The sequence below is a fragment of the Nothoprocta perdicaria genome, unplaced genomic scaffold, assembly GCF_003342845.1.
Source record: "Nothoprocta perdicaria isolate Ctin4 unplaced genomic scaffold, notPer1 scaffold_20, whole genome shotgun sequence".
Taxonomy (NCBI): domain Eukaryota; kingdom Metazoa; phylum Chordata; class Aves; order Tinamiformes; family Tinamidae; genus Nothoprocta; species Nothoprocta perdicaria.
In genome coordinates, this window is record NW_020455205.1 from 2,121,037 (window position 1) to 2,143,398 (window position 22,362).

Here is a 22,362-nt window from a genome sequence, read left to right on the forward strand (position 1 = left end):
ACACTGAAAAGGAAAAAAAAAATAGCTATACTGTACTTTACTGATACTGTAACTGCAGTTCGCCTTGCATTCTTCCCACTAAATCCTAGGGTACAAAGGACCACCTTGGCTTCCAAATTACACCTGCCCTCTTTGAAAGAGCACTATGATGGACAGTGTTAAAAGACAAGGAGGGAAAAAGCCTCTCCCTGCACTGCCTGCTGCTTAGTGACGCTGAAGCAGCTCTCTGAGTACATGGGTCTGTAAAAACAAAGATGTAGTAGTGGKGGAGTTCAACAGTGAGGTACAGGACACACAAGTCTACTGGTGTCTGCATGCTTCACATTTACTTCTGCCTTAACAGGCACTCTTGTTTTGTCTTGGCTCAGAACGAGAGGGATTACACTTTTCAGCCCAAGAAAAGTAAGAGGATACTGTACAGTGAATGGAAGGACTAAAGCAGGCAAAAACATCACCGTGACATCCCATTTGCTTGTTCTCTGCAAGGCCACAGAGCCTGCTACGTAATGCTAATGTTTTCAATAGCTGCTGTACACTACATAGGAGGTTAAAAATAAATAAATAAATAAATAGAACTTCTTAAGCATGTATAAAACACTGTTCCTGAAGCATTTTTTCTTTTTCTTTTGTTCTGGTTATGAATATTAAAAATGATGTATTTTTTCTTGCTTTTATGGAATAATTAAACTCTTAAGCACACATACATAAATCTTAAAATTTGACTACATAAGTAATAAGACTGTAACTGCAATTTTGACAGGAAAAATAAAAATGAGGGCAGTATCTTTCATTTTCATTTTTGCCTCTTCAGTAACAATGCAAAAGTGCTGCCATATAAATATCAAATTAAATCTCATGTCACATACTTACTTTTCTTCCTCCAAACTCTACTCTGGTAAAACTCTACACATGCAAGTGATAAATTGGCAGGAACATCAACTTACCAAATTTGAATCACTGGGTGGATGATACTTCTCTGTGCCCATTCTCACCAGTCCATCATGATATAAAAATATTTTTAATGGATCACAGGAGGTTACAAGAATGTATATGCGTAAATCAAACTTGTAGCCTTCCATAAGAAARGGTTTGTCAAGATATTCCTGGACAATCAAGTGATCTTGGGCCTGCAATTTTTCTCCATTTCTTACTAAAGAGATTCTGGTTAAAAACAAAAGTTAATTTTAAAAAAACATGCAACATTGACATAACACTTTGAAACACATTTTCATGGTCATGCAGCCACGTAATCAAAAGTTGAAGTCAAGGAAGAGAGGTGTATCTGATTTGCAGGGCTGAAAAAAGTGACATTCACTTAAGTGGCTTTTACTTTTCCACTTTTCGTAGTACTTCACTGGATGAGAAAAAGACAAGGAACCCTTTCAAAATAACTTTCTACTTCCCCTGATTCAACAGTCTGGAATAGTGCATTCATTCTGCGGTCAGGAACTGCTTGGCAGAACGAGCACTCGCTAGTTCTGACAGTCTTCTCCAGCAGCTCTAAAAATAGGTTTCCATTCCCCATTCAGAACTTCTGTCTGAGGTTACAGATTTCAAAGAATTTTAGGGGTAACCTGACAAAGCGACCTGGCATTTGCAGGGCAAGACACCAACTGCTGTGACTGTGAATGGCTGCGTGTTTCTGCATTCCAATTTGTCCACAGCAAAAGGAAAAATAATCAGTTACACACAGACTAAGTTACACACAGGCAGCTCTATAGTACAGAGCCTTTCAAATAACTTAATAGCTCATRTTTTTCATTGTATCAATATTAACTTTATTGTTGAATTAACATATCTTTATCATCTATATTCTACCCCTTCCCTTTACTATGACACACTTTCATGTTCCAGTAGTAAATACTCCTTGYATCCTGGAGTACTTTCCTGGCATTTCTCTTAAATACCGCCTTTATTTTTAGCTTGTTAGGAAGGAAACTGAAATATTTTTTTTTCTGGTTTTCCCTGTGTGTGTTTGTCTCAGGCAAAACAATCTCAGCTCGGCTAAGATTATTTCCTGCTCCAGCATGGGTCACCTTCCAAAAGCGCAACTCTAGCCATGTCCCCAATAGCACTTCCCTGTCATTTGCCTCCTCCTCCTTTCCACCTCAAGGTCCTTGCTCTCTCTCTTTTAAATGTCTTCTGCCTGCCTGCAGTTTTGCCATGCAGTGACACGTTGGGGTTGGTTTCCAAGGCAGAACCAGCACAAAACAGTTCCTGGCCTCCTCCCCATGCAGGGCACCACCACAGTTCCCAGCTACCAAAACCCTGACCTTTATGGCCAAATAATATCACCTCAAAAGTCTAAGCACAAGACATTGATAATTACATAGTTTTGAAATAAAATTAATCCTGACCTTAAGAGTCACTTCAGTCTTATATGAAAAGGTATCCTCTAATTATGCCACATTCAGAACACAAAATTACCATTTGCATTTAGCTTTGTTTCAAATGTGCTGGTTGGAAYGCATTTGTCCAATACATAAACTTCCTTACACTGATCTTAAGCAAAATTCATACTAATACACTGTTGTGTAAGACAATGTTGTAAACAGCACTAGATAAGAGGAAGGGAGAGGGGAAGCTCTTTTAATCTCAAAATCTGTAATAATTTGTTTATTTATTTACATTTGGAGATATTCACCTTTTGCACGAAGGATGCCTGAAGTTAATAGGCAACTTACCCGTGTCCCATTGCACCATTAGCTGGTTTGACTATGAAAGTTTTCTGTCTTCGTTTCTTCTTCAATTCTTTTACATAGTTCTGAAATTGAGTATACTCTGAAGGGAAGATCCATGTTCGAGGAATAAAAGTATACTCCTGAGGCTGACACTTGATCATTCTGTAGAAAAGGGCAACAGAATTGAAATATTTTCACTCCTTTCATGCACTAATGCTCAGGATTAAATAGCACTTACAAAATCTGATAAGGAGATTTCACCTGAAAAGTAACAGGAAAACAAACATCTAGGGTCAGTTAACAATAGTTGGTTCTTCATGACGTACTCCTATGCCTATTTTTAAGAATAACAAAAGCTGACTAATGCATTATTGCTGACTACCATATCTTATTATCTTCCTATCTTATTGGCATCAATTCTATTGCAATTTCTGTTCAGTTAGTTAGATGATTTAATGATATTCCTATGCTTAGGTATAGGAAACTTATAATAGACTATATGATCATATATCTTCCCCTTCCTGACAGACACTCTTGGTTTTGCATTTTTTAGCAGTATTTTGGCATGTATATTTATTTTCATATTGGTATAGATTTGGGAGGTTTCTCAGTTTTTTTGGACAAATCCTCAGTAGGACTATTTTTGCCTGCAGAGATAATATAATACCAAAAATTTGAAGAAAGAAAGTATATCACTTCATCGGTAGAACTGAAGAGGAAGGGAGGAAGCTAATTGTGTTCTAGACCACAAAACAAATCTTCTGATGCTTAATATTTTATATACCAGCTAAGAAAAAAATAAATAAAAAATAAAATAGCAAATTAAAAAAGGTCCAAAAGTCAAATTAAAGTTTCTGACAAAGATTAAGTGTAAAATTAAAAAAAAAATTTTTTAAATGTGAATTTTATGGGTATGAAAAATATTAACATGGAGAGAACTTAAAAGGAAGTGGAAGTAATGCAACAAGGGTGATTTGTTTCTTTCTGGACTTCAAAGACATTTCCAAAGCAAAGCAACATGGCAAACTGACCTGGGTACACAGAGTTGCTGCCAAGTAACCTTGAGAAATTTGATACTACTTCAAACACAAACTCTGGACACATCTAAAATACAAATTTCCACAATCCAACAGAGGGTGAATCAAAGTTGACTAAAAACGTCACCTAATACTCTGGCATGACCCAATACTTTTCATGCAGCAAGAAGCCACTTTTTCTTTAAGTGGCTCAGATGATGCCAGAAATTACAGAACTGCCAACGACATCTGTAAGCCCCGGACTGTGGCCAAGACCGGCGGTATAATAGACGCACTGTCACCAGACTGCGCAGCCAGCTGCCCAGCAAACCCTGCCATGGGCAGCGACAGCTCCAGGAGCTCGGAAGCACCGCAGGGTGTTCAGGACTTGGACAGCTTCATGGGAATTGCCACACTTAAAGATCTGGCTTGATGCAGGCCATCAAATATCCAGATAATTTAAGAAAACAAAGAGACATTATGATTCATCATTTACTCATTTACTCACTTTCTATCCACTATAAGTGTTATTAATTTGCTAATTGAATATTTAACCAGAACTTAAACAAAAATCCCTTGTTGAATAAAAACAGGGTTAGTTTCCTATTTCTATCCAAATTACTTACTTAGACATCCTGAAGTATGTTACATGACAAATTTGATATTTAAACTTATTTACAGACTTCAATACTTATATTCCCCACTCAGTGAATATAATTTTGGGCATTACAGATATATTCATGTTATTTTAAAACAGTGAATAAAACAATATTATATGGCTTTTTTAAACTTATGCATAACTGAATAAACTGTGAACACTTAATACTATAAGGCTGAGCATTTGTTATTGCTTACTAGTTGTGGTACTCACTAACACTCTCAATAAAAGAACTCAGTGTTATTTTTTCCCTGTATGGTCCTATTCAGAAAATAGTTTTGTATCATCAAGCAGCTTGTTGAATTAAGACCTATTCCAATACAACAGCCCTATTTTCCAAGACATCTGTTACCATTACTGCATTTAACCACTTCTTTACTGTGCTGCTGTATCCTTCAGCCTTTGCAGCCCTTACCAGGAGGTCTGAGAATTAACAAGTTATTGCTCCTCCGAGCACTACTCTCACCCTTGGTCACAACCCACACACTTGTCAGAGTGTTTCCTGTGCAAAACAAAGTTTTCAAGTGCACGTTACTCAAGACACGMCTTGTCCATCTAATAACTTGGGTGCACTGCCTGTGCCTCAAGATCTTTTCTCTATTCAAATACAAAAGGAGGTTGGTGGATAGGTGTAGATGAGCATGATTCTTGGACCACAAGTCCATAAACCTTTTAAATGTAAGCAAAGGTAAAAGGATGGTAAAAGACCATCCGTGTCTGTGTTCTCTTTCCCATTCATCCTGTAGATCTTCTCACCACAAACTGCATGCATACCTAGCAATGACACGAGGAGCATCTCTAAGATAGCACTTACAGAAATCAGATCCCATGAATCCTAATTTTCTTTTTTTTCTCCCTCTCAGTGTGCCGATTATTTCTCCTCAAAATGATACTCACGCCTCCTTTTGYTCTCCAYACATTCCTGCTTCTATCTATTCAGTTACTCTGTGTCCCTACATTTACTCTTTGGTCCTCCTCTTTCACATTACATGTGCCACATGTTACATAGCTCGCAAGAAATGTAGCTGTTCATGCATTAGCCATGATATCTGTAAGAGGCCTGGAATTAAATGTAAAGAAATCTTTCACTAAATCCCTTGTGTTCCTCTTTTACACCTCAATCTCTACTCACCTCCTCCTCCTCTCCATTTATGACCAACAATTTGTCAAAATATTCCACTACACAAAGCACTGCTAAACATACAAATGTTTCYTATATTTAGCTGTAAACCTTAAATTACATATCACTCTATGAATGAAATTTGATGCTGTTTCTTTACTTCCCTAAATGAATGGATGTAGAGATAAAAAATAAATAAGTTCTAGACATCTGCAGCCTCTCTTTGAAAAGAAAAAAAAAATACACACACTTTGTTCTTTGTTGTCCTGATATTTCATCGCCTCATCAAAACCCAAGAGCCGTACTTGATTGTACTGAAAATGTAACTGTTAAAGGATCTGTCTAAGGAAGTGTTGATTGCCATCAACAATTCAGCACCATCTCAAGGAAAACCAGCACAATTCAAATGTGGGTTGATCCAAAAAAAAAAAAAACAGTGTATGCTGCAAATAAGGAAATAAGACAATAGAAAAGACTGTATGCAGAAAAGCAAGCACAGAATTAGAACTACTCTGTTCAAATAAGGCAGAGGAGCAGCTACACAGAACTCCATTGCATGCCTTGCCAGCCATATAGAATTGATCTGTTTTAACATATGTGTGTATTCCACAATTTATCTCAAGCTGTTATCACTTTGATTTTTGTAAATTACAAATGCCAAGTATTAAATTGTGAGGCCGGTATTACGGAAAACAGAGAAAAGACCCTGGGGTATCTCCTGCCATTAAGTGACATTATAACATGTTTTACCCAGAGTTATCCTACCGGAGAAAGCATTCTCCTTTATGTGTATATTCATATTCAATGCCTTCAGAAAGTGCCGCAAACTGAGAAATCAGCAAGTTGAAAGGGAGACATGAGACTGTATTTCAAAATAATGTGAGTGCGACCACATAATTTTTTGCCTTTTAAACATACACACACATTACAGAACTATATATACAATGATACCACTGCTTTCCATGCTGACCAATACTGTTCMAATAGCTGTGCGTATCCATGCGTTATCTCTACATTTTCACTTAGAGTTTTGGCCTGGAGGGGGCAGTGAGAAATGCCYGTGCAGCTTTCATTGGTGCAATGGGGTTTTGGACCACAAGCAGAACACATGAGCCAATAGCAATGCCAATTGCATGAGAATATTTTTGCACACTACCTCAGCATTCACAAAACAGAGAAGGGGCAAGTGAGAGAAGATATCACACTAATTACAGAAAGATATGAAATMAAATTCTCTTTTGGTAATGGTGCAGTATAGGTATGATTTGTCCAAAACATTAACTTACGTTTAAATGGTGTTTGAAGTAACCTAGGCTAGAAGAATCAAAATATCCACACAGATGTCTACCTAAACTCTTACTTCTTACCAGGGAGATGAATCATTATTTAGCATTGTTTTCTTACAGGTCTTGCTCACAGATTCTTAGCTAATAAAATTCCTCAGAATTCAGTTATTTCATGACAGTCAAGGAGTGCATTGAGACAAATGAGTGTCTCTGACTTTCCTGTCAACGCTAAGACAGTTCACATTTTTTGCACTGATAAATATAAAAATATAGTCACTAATTACTTTAAACGAGTTAGGTATTCCTCCTATTCTACCACTACTTGTTACATTACACGTATTACCTAATGATTTAAGTCCCTATCCATCATTTTGCAGCACGTGGAAAGAGAATTGAACTCCAAGTATTTTCCATTGAAGTCAATGGAAAAGATACAACAGTCCACTCAGATGCTACAGAGCCAAGTCTAAAGCCAAAGCCATTAAGGAACACTAGAAAATATCCCTGGATCTATTATAGCCTCTCAGTAAAAATAAACTGACTCCACAAGTGGCAAATTAGTATAATATTGCATAATAACACGGCTGAAAAATTTCTTAATATTAGAAGAAAAAGATTACTTAGTCATGTTTCTTGCTAGGAAATCCTTTCTGCAGATCTCTCCCATTCCTGGAAAATGGTTGATTCTCTGAGGTAGGGCAGAAAAAAAAAATAAAAGGAAGTTGAAATTTTTAATTTTCCTGTCATAATTACAAGCAATCATTTAAAAGATTCAACTACATATTCACACAAACATAGTTAATACTATATATAAATCATCTAAGAGAATATCTTACATTTATGTGGATACTCCTAACACTACTAAAGATGCTATAAATTGCATTCTTCCCCAAAAGATTTTCACTAGAGTATCCTCATTGATTTCACTTCATATAAAAGTAAATCTATCTAAGTAAAAGAGAATCTATCATTCTTTTACTCAAAAAGTTATCAAGGAACAAAGAATGCTGTCACAATGTAATGGTAAAAAAAAATGACTTATTCACAAAAACTAGGGAGAGAGGCTCTGCTTAACTTACTGCTTAAAAGCTTATGACCAACTTATAAATGATGTTTTGCATCTTCTTTCAAACTCTTTCATCATTCACAACACCCACTGGCAGACAAAATCATGAGAACAGCCCCAATTATTTAAACACCAGATTCCAAATGGTGTGAACAAATAACTCTGGAAAAGAAAATAGGATTAAGAATATGTTGTTGGCTTTGTTGCAGTCTGGTTATTTTTGTTTTGCGTTTTCTCTCCATACAGATGTTAACTGGCCAAATGCGACATATTAAGGAATGTTTCAGCATGAAACAGCTTGTTGGCCCTTCAGAAACATTGTCTTCTACTCTACCTGGTAGTTCCGAAGCTCAGCAATCTTTTCTTGCTGCACAGCACAATCACTCCAAATAAGATTTGCCGTTTCATCTTCATCGCGTGTTTTCACAAATCCCATTTCTCGTATTACTACACGTACTACAAAGAAATGACATGATTTAGAAACATCCTGAATATCTAGAAGACATATTCAAGATTAAAATAATATTTTGAGCTTTTTCAACATTTCCTATATTTTCTAGTTTTTTGAGAAAAACTATCCTCGGTTAGAAAGAGATTTATCTTTTTGTTTGCTTTTCTTGTTTTGGGTTGGGATTATTTTCAGTCCAGTGGTGGGGTTTTTTTTGTTTTGTTTTGTTTTCTGGGTTTTGGGGTTTTTTTTTTTTGTTTTTTTTTTTKTTTTTTTTGAGTGGTATCAGGACAAACTGATCATGCAAATTACATGCTGAACAGAAGCATATTTAGTGACATTGTTTACTTTTAAGCAAGAGTGAGCAGCAGTCCCACCTTCCAGATTCTCTTCTCATATTCAACCAAAAGCCTGAATTACAATGTTGGTCTTAGAGACTTGTTCTTTTATGTGCTGAAGCCAAATTACATTATTCTAGTTTTGCATACTTTCTTTTCTACAAGAGAAAGACAAACTACAAATGCAGGATGATAGTAGCTCCATGTTTGAAAGTTTAAAACATGAGACTTTAATCACAAAATCTCTATATAAAGGAGCCCAGTATTTAACATCAAATTTACACTTTTCCTCTTTTAAAACTTTACATACACTCCCTAATAAAAATGCAACGCAGTTAAGTTTTTTTTTCCCCAGCTTCTTCAATTAATTCWATTTTTGCATTTCAAGGCCTTTTCCTGAATAATGAATGAGGAGCAACAGATGCAGTGTTCAAAAGTATCAACTAAATGTTAAAAAATAAAAAAACAACAAAGGCTTCTTAGAGAAGAAAATCTTCTGGAAGTGATTCACTGTCAGCTTGTTAAAGTCCACTAAAWCATCCCATTAGTTAGCAATTCATTCACATCAATGGCTATTACAATGAAAACAAAATAGGTAGTTTCCTACCAATTTCATATTTTGTGCCAGCAACATTTGCAGTAATGACTCCATGCTTCTTCTTCTTGGCTTTTCTTTTAATCGTGCCTTGATAAGGCAGTTCTGCACTCAAAGTCACACGAGTGGTTCCATGGTTATCTTTGAGATAGAACATTACAACAGTCAACAGGTTTAGACCTCAAAAAAGTATATACAAAAGAAACTAGAAGCGCCACACCACAAAGCATCATTGGAGTTAATCTGTTATAAACATTAATTTAGACTTAGAGATAACAAGTACACTGAAATAATTAATAGCATATATTAAAAATGCATAACTCACCTCCCTCATTAGGCAAGGATGGCATTATAATCTAGGAGGGTACAGAGGCAGGGTCCACGTTCCCAGAAAATGATGGGGCTGTCAAAGCCAAATTATTTAAAACTCTAGCTATACCATTTTAATCTCTGGTTGCAGCAAGTATTACTTCTGAAATAAATAGATATCAGCATTAAAAAAATAAGAAAATCCATTACAGAAAAAATCTGGAAAAAAAAAGTAATTATCAAACTATTTTTAGCAACAAGTCAGAAGTAATGTTCCTTTACAAGACTAATCACGTTACTGCAAATAATGAATTTAGATCATTACATGTCGGTTGTGTTGTTTCAGAAAAAAATTCATTTTCAGTATAAAAAYATATGATCTCACTTATTTTTGTTTATGTGTAAAAGAATTGAGAATGAAAATAATCCAATTAGATCAATGYCTCAAACTTTTTCTCCACAAATGTCAATAGATTTATGATAAATTTAAATCATATAAGTAAAAATTCCCAAATGGGAAATAACTGAACCTACCTTAATGATCAGTTTTAATTGATTTCCAATTATCACTTGTTAACACAGTTAGTTTAACRATACCACTAACAACTTCAAAGACACATTAGGCTGTCAAATATCTAAAACTATCAGAATTTAAAGCAAGCATTCACATAAAAAAAAAAAATCTATTTTTCATGTCCATGGTACCAATACAAATTTCTAAATCTTCTCTGAACATTATGCAAGATGTGAAACTTAACTATAAGAAAAACTGACTAAAAGATTAAAGAAACCTTCAGTAGTAAAACACTACTGTATGTGATGACGTCTGATGCAATATAAGTCTGACAAAAGACTGGGCAAGATGCAAATTAGCAAAATCACCAAAACACCAGTTTTGGCTGTAAACTGTGTGTGTGTGCGCATGTGTGTGTGTGTGCGCGTGTGTAAGAGAGATAGAGAAAATTACCATATATTTTAATAATAGGTCWTACTTAATCCAACTCACACAAGAGGATAAAAATAACAGATTAGGATTTTTTGTGACTGTATTTAATGTACAAATTCTGCTCTGAACCAAGACAAACCAACTCCTCTCTCGCCCACTCCGTTTCACAAACGCACACTGAAACTATCCTGTGTATTTATTCAGGAAGTAAGATTAGCAGATATTTCATACACAGGTGCAATATTCAACAATAATGGAAACTCCGCCTCATCTGTTTAATCTTTTTACAATACTTTGCTGCAGCAGAACATCCCCAAACTGAACTAAACTGCTGGACCATTTTGAAGCTCCAATGTTCTATTGACACCATTTCAGAAGGTGCCCTGAGAGTCCTAGTGCCCAATGCACTAACAAAGTTAGACACAAAATGTGAAGAGTAAAGCACTCGCCCTACTAAAAAGCACTAGTAAGGCAAAACAATACAAGACACGTCGCCTCTGGGAATATCGCATGTTATCTGTTTCTCAAGCTAAGAATATCATCAGAGCACAAGACACGTTCAGTTCCTGGAAATAATACTTAAGTCCTTCTGCTGGCCAATTAAGGCTTTGTAAGTACATATTCAAATTCCTAGCAGTTGTTCTTCAGCTGTGCCGGCTAAAAGCTTTTAACCAATTTGGAAAAAATGTCAAGGAGGCTAATACTGCCTTGGGAGAAATGCCAGCCCTTACTAATTCACCATGATTTATATGCTACAAAGTGGTAATAAGAATCAGACAGCTCACAGAGCTTTCATTGAGCTTGTAAAATAAAAAAATCTACCAGAAAGTACTGCCAACAAATTTTGTTTTCATACACTTAAAAATTGCACTACACTGTTGACATATTGTTTTCCTTAAAAAAATTCTTTCATATATGCAGGTTTAAATATAGAGCAAAAACACCTAAGTTTCATGACTTTCAATTAAGCAAYGGTCCTTCAGATGAGCAGACCATCAGCAGTGCAGATTAATATATTAACAGGATTTTTTTGCCTACAGCACACAGCTATGGAAATGCACAGCAAGATTTTGTCAATGAAAAWGCTTCATTGGGCCAACCCTCACAGTAAATCTGCAACCATTTCTCAGCCTAGAGTTCAGGTCAGCAGCTCTCTAACCGGGAGAAGGAAGTCCCCGTGGGACACAGGGATGTGTCTCTGCAAGGAATAAAAGATGAAGCTGCAGCTGGAAGGAGATGGCTGCAGGACAGGGCCCCGAGCCACTGAGGTGCAGTTGTGTAAGCCCCGGCAGCCACTAGCTGCTGTGTCACCAGCTCCGCTAGAGCGGGAATCATCTCAGATTAACCCAGAATCTGTATTTGGCTACAACAATACAGAGGCTTCTCTATCTARTGACCCACCTGGAAGACACGCTTTCTAAGGGAAGACTTTAAATAACATGGGACAAAGTATTGTATTGCCAAACTGGGAGCAACAGAGTGTGCTTAGCCTTGGTAAATCTGCTCGCAGGAATCTCTGACTTCACACTGAGGAGRTGAAAAAAAAGAATCCTAAAATCCCGACACACATCTCTGATTTACATGACCCTTCACTATTCAGTCCTGACACAGCGTGGAGCTGAAATTATTTATGCTTGGACTCAGTCTTGAAAGTCTTTTCTAACCATAATGATTCTATATGAACATGCACACCCTCAAAACTTTCTCCTTGAAAGAAAGGGTAAGCATCCCCGAAAAAGGCTGAAATACTCACATCAGAAGAGAGAGGTAAGAAATTAAAACTTAAAATAAGGCAACTTGTGATTAGATTCGAAGAATCTACAGGTCAGGGAAGTTCTTTACCAAAACATGAAAGGTACCATTAACTATGAAACTAGTGTGCACCTTAACAAAAAGAGACTAGTTTGCATATGTATATTTAAAATAGATTTGGAAAAATAWTAATAATAAAATCATCTACTATCAAAAAAACTCCCAGGTCCAAAGCAGAGATAATAAAGACTGTGTTGGGAATGTGAACTTCTTCTTTCCAGCTATTATTTGATAATACAATACCATTTGAAAAACTACATAGACTATGTACTTAGATTTACATATATTAACTGAAAACTTGACTTCAGAGCTTAAGTCATAGCACATATAACAAAACCTCTGCAAGACAATCAACTTTAAGTTTCTTCCTATTTTATCCTATTTCTCTATTTACTTAAGCAAAATYGGATTGTCAGTTTTATTGAATTATCTGTATTCTCTGCATACAGGTAAGTAATCACTTCCCCGTGCTGGAATATTTTAATATAGATATTCAAGTGGGCAGACTGCTTTCCCCAAGTCCCTTAGCATAACTCTCAAACACTGCCAGCACCAAGGAACTGCTCAGGAGCCAGGAAGAAACGCACACAGCTCCCAGCATAAGGAGCTTTCACTCTGAAATGGAGACAGACTTCAAATGTGGTTACATAACTCAGCACATGACCGTAAGGGTGGCAGGACAGCAGCACAGCGCTGCGTCCCAAGGCCCCAATTACATGGAAAATCAAGACAAYTAAAATTTCACAGAAACATGAAAATCAAAGTGAAGGTAGTCTTCAAAACACACACAAAACACAAAACACTTTTTTTTTTTTTAATAATAGTGATGCATATAGAGTATATATATAGACCTTCCTTTGCATATTTACTTCTTGGGATAAAAAAGAAAAACTAACTTAAAGATGTCATGTGAGAGCTTGCCCAATTACACAGAATTACAATGTCCTCTTGAATCAGAATTGAGTTACAAGATGCAGACTCAAAATGAGATTATGACATTAACAGAAGCGACAAGAGAAAAACTTGTATTAATATCCTCAAATAGCAAGGTAACAATTTGCAGCTCTGAAGCCGCGGTATTAAAAGCATCATATCCTTTCACAATTTTCAGTAAGCATCTGCAAGAATCATAGCTAACCAACTTGGTGCTAATGTGCTAAAAGAAAAGCACATTCTCACTCCTCCCTGGAATTTAGCATGCAAAAAGCCAACCACATCTTGAGGCTCAAAGCATTATCAAAACAATAAATTTGTTTTTAAAAGGCTATCTGCCAACTAGCTTAAAATAAATAAACATTACGGTTCRGTTCAAAGAATTCCAGAGTCAAAGTAAATTTATTAATTTCAGCAGCATTTGATCTCAACAAATGAAATGTATGTTTATTTAGCAGCTCTTTTGGATAAAATTTATAACAGTTTCAGATGTTYGAGGTACTAAATAGACAGCTATAAGCTATACAAAAACGGGACAACTGAATATAATTTAAACTCTTTTGAATCACATGCAGTTCTGTGAGACAATTCTCTCAATCTGACACCTCCCATATATTTTATCAAAGCAATCAACATTTTTAAAGTCTTCAGAATTTGCTCAAACTTCCAAACATTACAGCTATATCAAGCTCTGAAGCTGGACAAGCTACCAGGTRTACCCAGGAGAAATACCCAGGCACAGTTCTCTGGACAGTGAGGTGCAAACAAGGTGCTCCGACATGACCAAATTGTTATCGTGTTCTACCAACACTATCTGTTATTTCTATAACCTGCTCAGCTCCACTGACACTATCCGCACATATTTATAAGGTGGCTAACTGGCCTCCAATATTTCARTCACTGCGCTAAGTAATTCTGCTCTGTAAAGAATAAATGAAAGCTAAAAAAAAAAACACCTTTCAGTTGACTTGCACCATCGCTAAGACCACTGCAACTATTTAGTGCTATTAATATTTTACTAACAGGTAATAAAGTTGGCTGGAAGCTCCAGTAGGACATCCCAACAAAAGCAAGTTTTCCTCCCCAGAATTTGGTATTTGCAATTTGATAGGAGCATTAATTTTGAAAATACTTCCACAAATAAAGACATGAGAAAGTTGAGCAGTTTCAAAAGAAGGCGACTCCACGGAAGCCTCTCTACCTGGAATTAACCCAGTTTAGAAAAATTCTTTTTAAAGGCTGAACTGCTTCCAATCCCCTTGTGTCATCCTATTTTTACCAACTGTATCAACTAAATAGAGTCACTATTCTAATGAGATAGTAATGAGATGGGATTCCAATATCCTGTTATAGGAATATTTTGCACATATATTGATCATCTACAGAAATACAGTGAAATATAGTGAAAAAGCCTAGAAGAACATTGTGCCTTAGATATTGACCACAAATTAAGCACTTGGAATACTGAAAACAACAAAGTGAGACACATCAGACTTTGTGAACACTAGTTTTGCTATGAAGAACAAAGAAGTATGAGACTATTCTACAAATATTCTACAAAAATTATTGCTAGGCTATGTTTGAACTCGGATGAGCAGAATAACACACCTTCTGAATCATAAGAGGAGCAGCATCACTGCTGCAGCACTGTAGTGCTGAGCAGTTTTATTTAGGGACTAATCACATGCTGCCACTGAGCTACAGAGAACATCCTGACAATGACACTGGAGGTTTGACTGGAGGCTAAAATAACGGGAAAAAACAGGGGAGATACCTGACCTATGCGTGCCCATTTCCCTTCAAGACTGTAATCACAGCAGTGGCACAGTTGCACGTTTGGAACAGAATCAGAGTCAGCTCTGTCCTCATCCATCTCATGGTCAGATCCCCAAAAGAAACACTTAATCCGGTGTATGAGCTTGTTTTTAAATAGGAAAAAGTCTTTGGGGAGTGTGTGTGTGGGGGGGTGGTTACTAGAAAGCCACACTTGAGAAATGCAATGAAACAAAAGTCTCAAGCTGGAGGCTACAGCAGTAGGGTATTTAAACTAAGATAATCAGCTTGATTCCTCTTTACCTTAAGAGTATACCTTAAGATTAATCTTTTAAGGGACATTCTTAATTAAACTGAAGGCCATAAACTTAACTATGCAAATATATGGTGTTAAGTTATTCATTTTTAAATATTAAAAAGAGATTGTTACATTAATTAGTATGTTCTGTTTTAACATATTATGCTTTAATAAAATTCTCTAATTTATCATATATAATAATAATGTATAAAAATAATTTTATAATTTAATAAAATTTTCATAAGGTAAACCAGTGCTGGCAACTCATCCACGCAGTTCATTATCTGAGGTTGAACATTACAGTCTTTACACATCTTTCTGYGTTTCTGACTCTCAGATATACTACATCCTTCATCTTGCATCTTCATATTAAATYCAAACAGATGGTCTTCTAAACACAGCGCATGGAACAGTTACAACACACCTACTAACTAGAAGAATAAATCTTTCATTAAATACTTAATATAGGATTAATAAAAATGAGAAGAAAGAAGACTTGTGACAACCCAGACAAAAAGAATGCAGAATATTGTGATTCACAGTTGGCTATTGGCCCAAGACTGACTACTACATCACAGATATCAACTTCCTCCCAAACGTTTTATGCTCCATTGATTGCTGGAAGGAGAAAAAAAAAATCCACAGTTGTGTCTTTTGGAAGGAATGGACATATACACRAAGTGCAGAAGTTGACTCAAGGTTGCAGAGCTAGTGAGATCAAGTCCTGTTATAGGATGTCTCCAAAGCCTGTGGAAGTAAATGTAGACGTTTCTAGGGAGTTTTGTGTTCTTTAAATAATAGTTTCTGTTCMAGAACAGCCCTGGTGCTGGCATAGTTCAGGAACATAATTAAAACACCCTGATTTGTTGACAAGGTCAAGCCATGTTTCATCCATGTTTATCTACATCTAAATCAAATTCTTGGCGCAGTACAGATTACAGCTAAAAATAACAGAGTTGCATCTGAATATCTCTCCATTTCTTTTCGAAGACTATAAACMTCAAGTATCGCTTTTAGAATTGTTTGATCGTCCAGAGACGGTACCTCACATTCCAAAGCTCGTAAAATTCACTCCAGGTTCACGAACAGGGATCACTGTGAGGACACCACAGTTGCTTGGCTCAACGAAATGCTTCATGCTGCTGCCCAGCATGCTCTGAGCAGCTAGTGCATCAGCTTTGACTGCATTCRTAGAGATGTCCATGAAATCAGTTTCTTTATCATACAGAAAGAAAAAATATTGTGAGCTCAAGGATATAAGAGGAAGACGACAAAAAAAGATGAGAAAATTGAATGAGAATCCTTGTAAAGAACCCACTCCAAAATGTGAAATTAAAGGTAAGATTTCAGTTGACAGTCTGCTATACAGACCAATCGCCAGGAAAAAAAAAACCCTTGGTAGATGCGTGCAGCACTATCATCTTCCAATTTCCACATACAAAATACTAATAATAGTACAAAATTTGTATCTATCACGGATTTGACCGACACATTCATGCACTGCAAAACAAACATTCACACCAGGACCAACCACTGACATGAAAAAGGGTTTAAAATAACTGTTGTAGAAATACTAGAATTAAATCACTTGCAGGTAAGTGTTGCACTGCTGAAACTAAGAGCCACCTYTGAAATCATTTTCTCTCAGAGATTGACAGATGATACATTTTTACATAGTGCTTATACATCAGGGGAAAATSAGCTGCTGCAGCAGCAGCTCCTTCCTACTTACTCTATCCTTAGCATTTTTTACATCTCTTTCTTAACTCTTTCTAGTACTGTGAGTAAAAAGGGAAATACTGGATATATGCAGTAAAAAAATAGAAAGCAAATTTTTCCACTTTTACTTAGAGCGTGACAAGAACTGTAAGAAGAAAGTCAGTGGGATTTAGTCATAACAATAAGCTAAAAATGAAGTGATATCTAAAAAGAGAAAGTGACTCAGTGATTGGAAAGAAGTTATACCAAAGAGATGAGGTATTATAACCAGAATAGTCASTTTTTCAAAATGTAAAATTAACAGGTCAAGTTCACAATAATAAAAATTACAGCAGAGAATTAAGGTGAGTATAATCAATAGGAAAGATACACTTCATAAACACACACAAATACATACATATAAATACCTATACATATATACATATAAATAAAGGATTATGATTTGCTTCCTGCTTTGGATCAACAAAATCAGCTTTTTGAATTCAAACCTCTTTGGCCTCTAGGAGGAAAAGAATGCAATCTTAGAGTGCAATTTTTAGCCCAATGTGAACTTCAGTGACAGAAAAGGAAATAATACTTCATTTCCTGGAATAACTCTGGCCTAACTAAAGGCACAGGCCTAAGCTGAAAAGGAGCACCTGGCACATGGGCAGAGGGTGAGTATGGTCCCAGGGGAGGCTGGTTGGGGCCATTAAGGCCTATTAGCATCCTCAGAACCCTGAGGCTCAGTTCCCCCCTTGGGAAGCTTTCTACAGAAAGCTTCTTGCAGAAGACTTCTCYTAGTGGCTCATCATATTGTGTTGGTCCCTTTATTGTATCTACTATATATCTATATCTACCTTTATTATATCTACTGTTGCACATTCAGACTCCACAAGTTTCTAACCCATCTATTACGCTTGATGGCTGCAACACCAGAGTGTATGCATGTCCCAGGACTGAGGAGAGGTATCCTTTACTTACCAGGAAAATTAGGGTGCCTAATACCTGCATCAGACACTCCCACAATACTCAGGAAAACATTTCTTCTTTATCTTCATTGCTTCAAAAAATTATTTTATTTTTGCAGAACATATCAAGGACTTGCTTTCTATGTTYAAAGACATACATTTTTGTATTCCTGCACATTGCTTTTGGCAGGATGGTGAAAATATTTGGTCATTTCTCTTTTGATAAAAACTCAGTTATAGGAACTAGGAATATCCCTCGCCACACTTTTAAAGGGAGGGTTTATGATTACTAATGGGACTACTTCTCAGACAGTGCTCAGAATTTAAAATCTAGCTCTATACTGTTTCTTTTATTTTTGTTCTATTTCTTCATTTGCAGGAAACTGTCCTAAAAGCAACATCAACAAGAATCATGACTCTGGCAAAATCCTTGCAATAAAACAAAACTGTATAGATTTCTATCTCTTCACGCAATAATACTTTGTTTTACTTACTGAACATATCTTCTACATCAGAAACATTCTCTCTGGTCTGTGCTTCTAGTTTCAAAATAGTACGATATTAACCAAAAGTAAGTGATACTCTCATATCACTCTTTCACTGCACTGGCTAAAAATACTCCAATTAATGCTTAGTTTTTGAAGTTTGCCAGTATTCTATAGTCGTCTAAAAACTGCAGATTGAGATAAAGATAAAAAGTTAGGGTAGTATTATATCCCTCAAAAAAGGAGTAAAAATAAAATGCTGCAACTTTTTTTCCCCTCCTTCTCTTATTGCACATTTTCAGACCTCTTCTACCAATTCATATCACGTGTTTTGAAACAAAATTGCCTCTCCAAAACACATACATAAAATGCATTAAGAAAAAAATACATATATAACTAACTCACAACTCACAGAAAATTCATGTTCTGCAAATATTAAATACATTACAACCACCTTCATAAGCAAGGAAAACGAAAATGCCACCAGACAGCTCTACAGCATATTTTTTCAAAAAAGTCCATTGTATATAAGAAAATTTACTCATCGAATCTCATCACCTTCTCTCCCATCCATTTAACTCTTTTTTTGTGTTCATAATCAGTACCTAGATTTTTGTTTCTTTGCCTGAACAAATTGAATATTAAGCAGCTGATTTCATTTTCCCATGCTATTCTCCAATGCTTCCACTGCGCCCTATAGGGATATTACCGTGCTGGCTTTCAAGAGCTAAAAATAAAACAAGCACATGTCAACTCAAGGACAAATTTGGAAGGAAATACGCTTTAATGTAACCAAAGAAGAATATATTTAGCATTTTGCTACTAAGCATGGATGAAAATAAACTTGTCAACACACTGCTTAATCTAACTGTGGAGCCCACCCTCCTCAATTCTTTTTTCATGTTTACTGTATAAGAAAGGCAGATTTAGCTCTTCTTTTAAGAAGAAAGTGACAATCGGTATTCTCCTTCAGATGGATGGAAGTGACTTCTCATTTAAAGTAATTTTATCCTTTTAGAGTTTTTTGTTTTTTTTTTTTTTAAATCAATTAATGGTAACATAACTTCACCTAAAGTGCATTTGAGCAATGGGGCATAGTAGACTTAATTCTGGAATTCTTCCAAAAGCCAATACAAGCAGAAGCAGTAAATGCCACCGTATTCTACTCCACAGAAGGCAAAGTGAAAAAATGAGTCCCAGACGTAGGAACACCAGCAGAATCTGCTGTTCTCTTTCACAGYTCTTTTTTGGTGATGGTGCTGTTGATTTGGATTCTCCAGAAAGCAGTGCTGCTTGCATGCCCAGAAATGAATGTGCATTATATATATATAAAAAATATATATATTCATAAATGTTACATTTGAAACAATGTTATTTTTAAAAGAACACATGTATTTATAGCATTTTAAGTATAGACAGTCTGTTTTGGACATGCTATATTTCATTTAAAACTGATACCAAAGGCAAGAACCATTTTGTCTGCTTTAGTTAATCCTTTAAAACACAAAGCCAGAAGACCTTCTACAATGAACTCAAAGCAAGACAAAAAAAAATGTTTTGAAGTGCTAGAAGTTGTCAAAATGGGTATAAATTAGCTTTACAATACCKACATTTCTGTATAGGTGTATAAACATTTAAGACAGAAAGCAATGGAAATAAGCTCAAGCATCAAGATGAGCAGAGTTTCTGTGATTTGCTCTGTATTGCAAGGAAGAATACAYAGAATAAGCAAAAAGGTAAGTCAAAACCCCTGTAAAACCTGTGGGTTCCTACACCCGGCCCCCCAAGAAGGGTACTTGGTAGAAGTGGGCAGTACGTAGCCTCCCACCTGGCAAAATGCTTCCAGATCCAGAAAGGCAACTTGCTCAATAGCCAACAGATTCAAAGGTTACCATTTCAATACACTACAGGCTTTTTTCCTCCTCCCATACTCATTCTCACTTACCCATCAGGCAAGAGGAATGTACTGTGGTCTAAATTTAAAATGCATTAACTTTTAAAATATTGATGTAGAAAAGGCTTATGGGCTCTAGTAAACTTCTGAGGAGACTCCTAACATCTGCAGAGGAATACTTGGAAAGTGCTGTCCTGGCAGGGCCWTAGGCGACCATTAACTGAGCGTGAAGAGCTTCCTTACGCTCCTTCAAATCCCAACTACCTTCCCAGGTATGTGAATCTCAGTACTCCAGGGCCAGCAGTGAAAGGCCAAAATGCAGCTAACATTTTGCGATACATTAGCTGTAGTACTTGGAATGAGTTTCCTTAATTTTGACAGCTTKTATGTGTTTTTCCCTCACAAAATCAACTCTCACAATCTCCATGCAGACTCTAGACATCTTTCAGGCTCCCTTCCCCACAAGCCTATTACAGAATCATTGGCTGGATGATGAAAAGCTGAGTGATGAAAATACCACACCAACAAAATAGAAGACTGGGAAACATTTTTTTTTCTCCTTCATGGATTGATAAAAAACCCATTTTATACATTTTCATGACCGTTGTTTAGGTTCAAAACAGTGCAAGGCACTTATAACACAAGTTGCAACACAGGTTTTAAGAAACTCAAAGATATGAAAAATACGACACTGATTTCAATCGCCATTCTTTAGAATGATGAATTGTGGCACAAACAGAAAAGATGAGGGAATAATACCAAATTATATTGCAACACTATCACACTCATTTTTGAGGGCAAAACAATAGCTTTATAGAAATAAAGGCAAGGTAACTTGGGCAATGTTATCATTAGTTCTCTATTAATATGAAATATTAATATATGAAATAAAGTTCTATTTTCTTGCATGTAATACAGTTCTATTTTCTTGCATTTAATATTTTATGTATATTACTGTAAAGGCTTTCTAAAGATTTCTATGCTTAAATTAATACTATTTATAATATTAAGTGTATTTATATATAGTATATATTAATACTAATACCTCATTTTAAGAATATATCAAAAAGCTAGCTGAAATAATTAGATAATTAAACATAAAATAGAAAGTGTGGAAGTTGAAGAAATGACTCGCCATATGCATCTTACGAAGATTTTTATAACATATTAAACATTTACAGATTGAGACTGAAATCAAGAAACCATGTTTCAGTCTCTGATGGCTGACAATTGAGATCAAGCACAGTCAGCATTAGTCAGACACATTTCATCTTTAAAATATGTTTCTATATCCTTCACTGCAAGCACTGCTACAAAGATCTTAGATAATAAACTACCTTGCAATCTGTTGTACTGTTAGGATTTTTTCTAACTCTCTGCTGAGCAGTTCATCTCCCAGTACTTCAGGGTTTTCCAACAGCTTAATCTACGCTGCCAGTGCAACACACTCTGCTTTGGAAGACAGAAAGAACAAACTATTAGTTGACTGAAAACCTGAGCCTCACATTACTATAAKTGTTCACACATAAGTAGAATAAGTGACATACAACCACTGACAGGCCTAGTGGTCTCTAACACTCCCAAACTGGTGGGTAGGTCTTTTGGTTGTGATGTATAAGTTCCTTTTCKTAAAGGGTGAACTACTGTTCTATATTTGCTTTCATAACACCACTAGTAATCACAGACAAAAAACAAAAGATGAAAAGGCTCACAGGATTTTCTGAAACGCTRTAACATTTGTTTTTAGGTTATCTGGCCTGAAAACCAGTACTTCCACATGATAGCATGAACAGTACCTTTATTCACCCTTCTGGAAATCTGCCATGGAAAACCGCCATAGGGATTTAACTGCTTCTGTCAATTTTTGTTCAAGGTGATACTGATATATACCAAGTTTATAGGAAAAATCTTCATCCTAACAGTTAAACCAGAGACACGAGTGTCTACTGATGCACCTCTACACGTTGTATTTTTAAGAAACTCTGTACAATTTAGGGACAAAAGATACCATGTGGAAAAATCCTTCCCATCCTTA

The 22,362-nt window shown here is 36.0% G+C and overlaps 1 protein-coding gene across 2 annotated transcripts in view; it reads right to left on the bottom strand.

The window, feature by feature from the left end:
* TTLL7 (tubulin tyrosine ligase like 7) overlaps nucleotides 1-21,776 on the bottom strand; it is a 56,133-nt gene extending 34,357 nt beyond the window's left edge. For both annotated transcript variants that reach the window (XM_026038058.1, XM_026038059.1), the window contains exons 1-7: nucleotides 21,665-21,776; nucleotides 9,534-9,680; nucleotides 9,221-9,349; nucleotides 8,162-8,283; nucleotides 7,382-7,449; nucleotides 2,685-2,843; nucleotides 945-1,161 (exon numbers count right to left, since the gene is read on the bottom strand). In XM_026038058.1, the coding sequence (XP_025893843.1) occupies nucleotides 945-1,161; nucleotides 2,685-2,843; nucleotides 7,382-7,449; nucleotides 8,162-8,283; nucleotides 9,221-9,349; nucleotides 9,534-9,558 (720 nt within the window). In that variant the 5' untranslated portion in view covers nucleotides 9,559-9,680; nucleotides 21,665-21,776. The remainder of the gene's footprint in view (nucleotides 1-944; nucleotides 1,162-2,684; nucleotides 2,844-7,381; nucleotides 7,450-8,161; nucleotides 8,284-9,220; nucleotides 9,350-9,533; nucleotides 9,681-21,664) is intronic.
* Nucleotides 21,777-22,362: the final 586 nt, after the last annotated feature.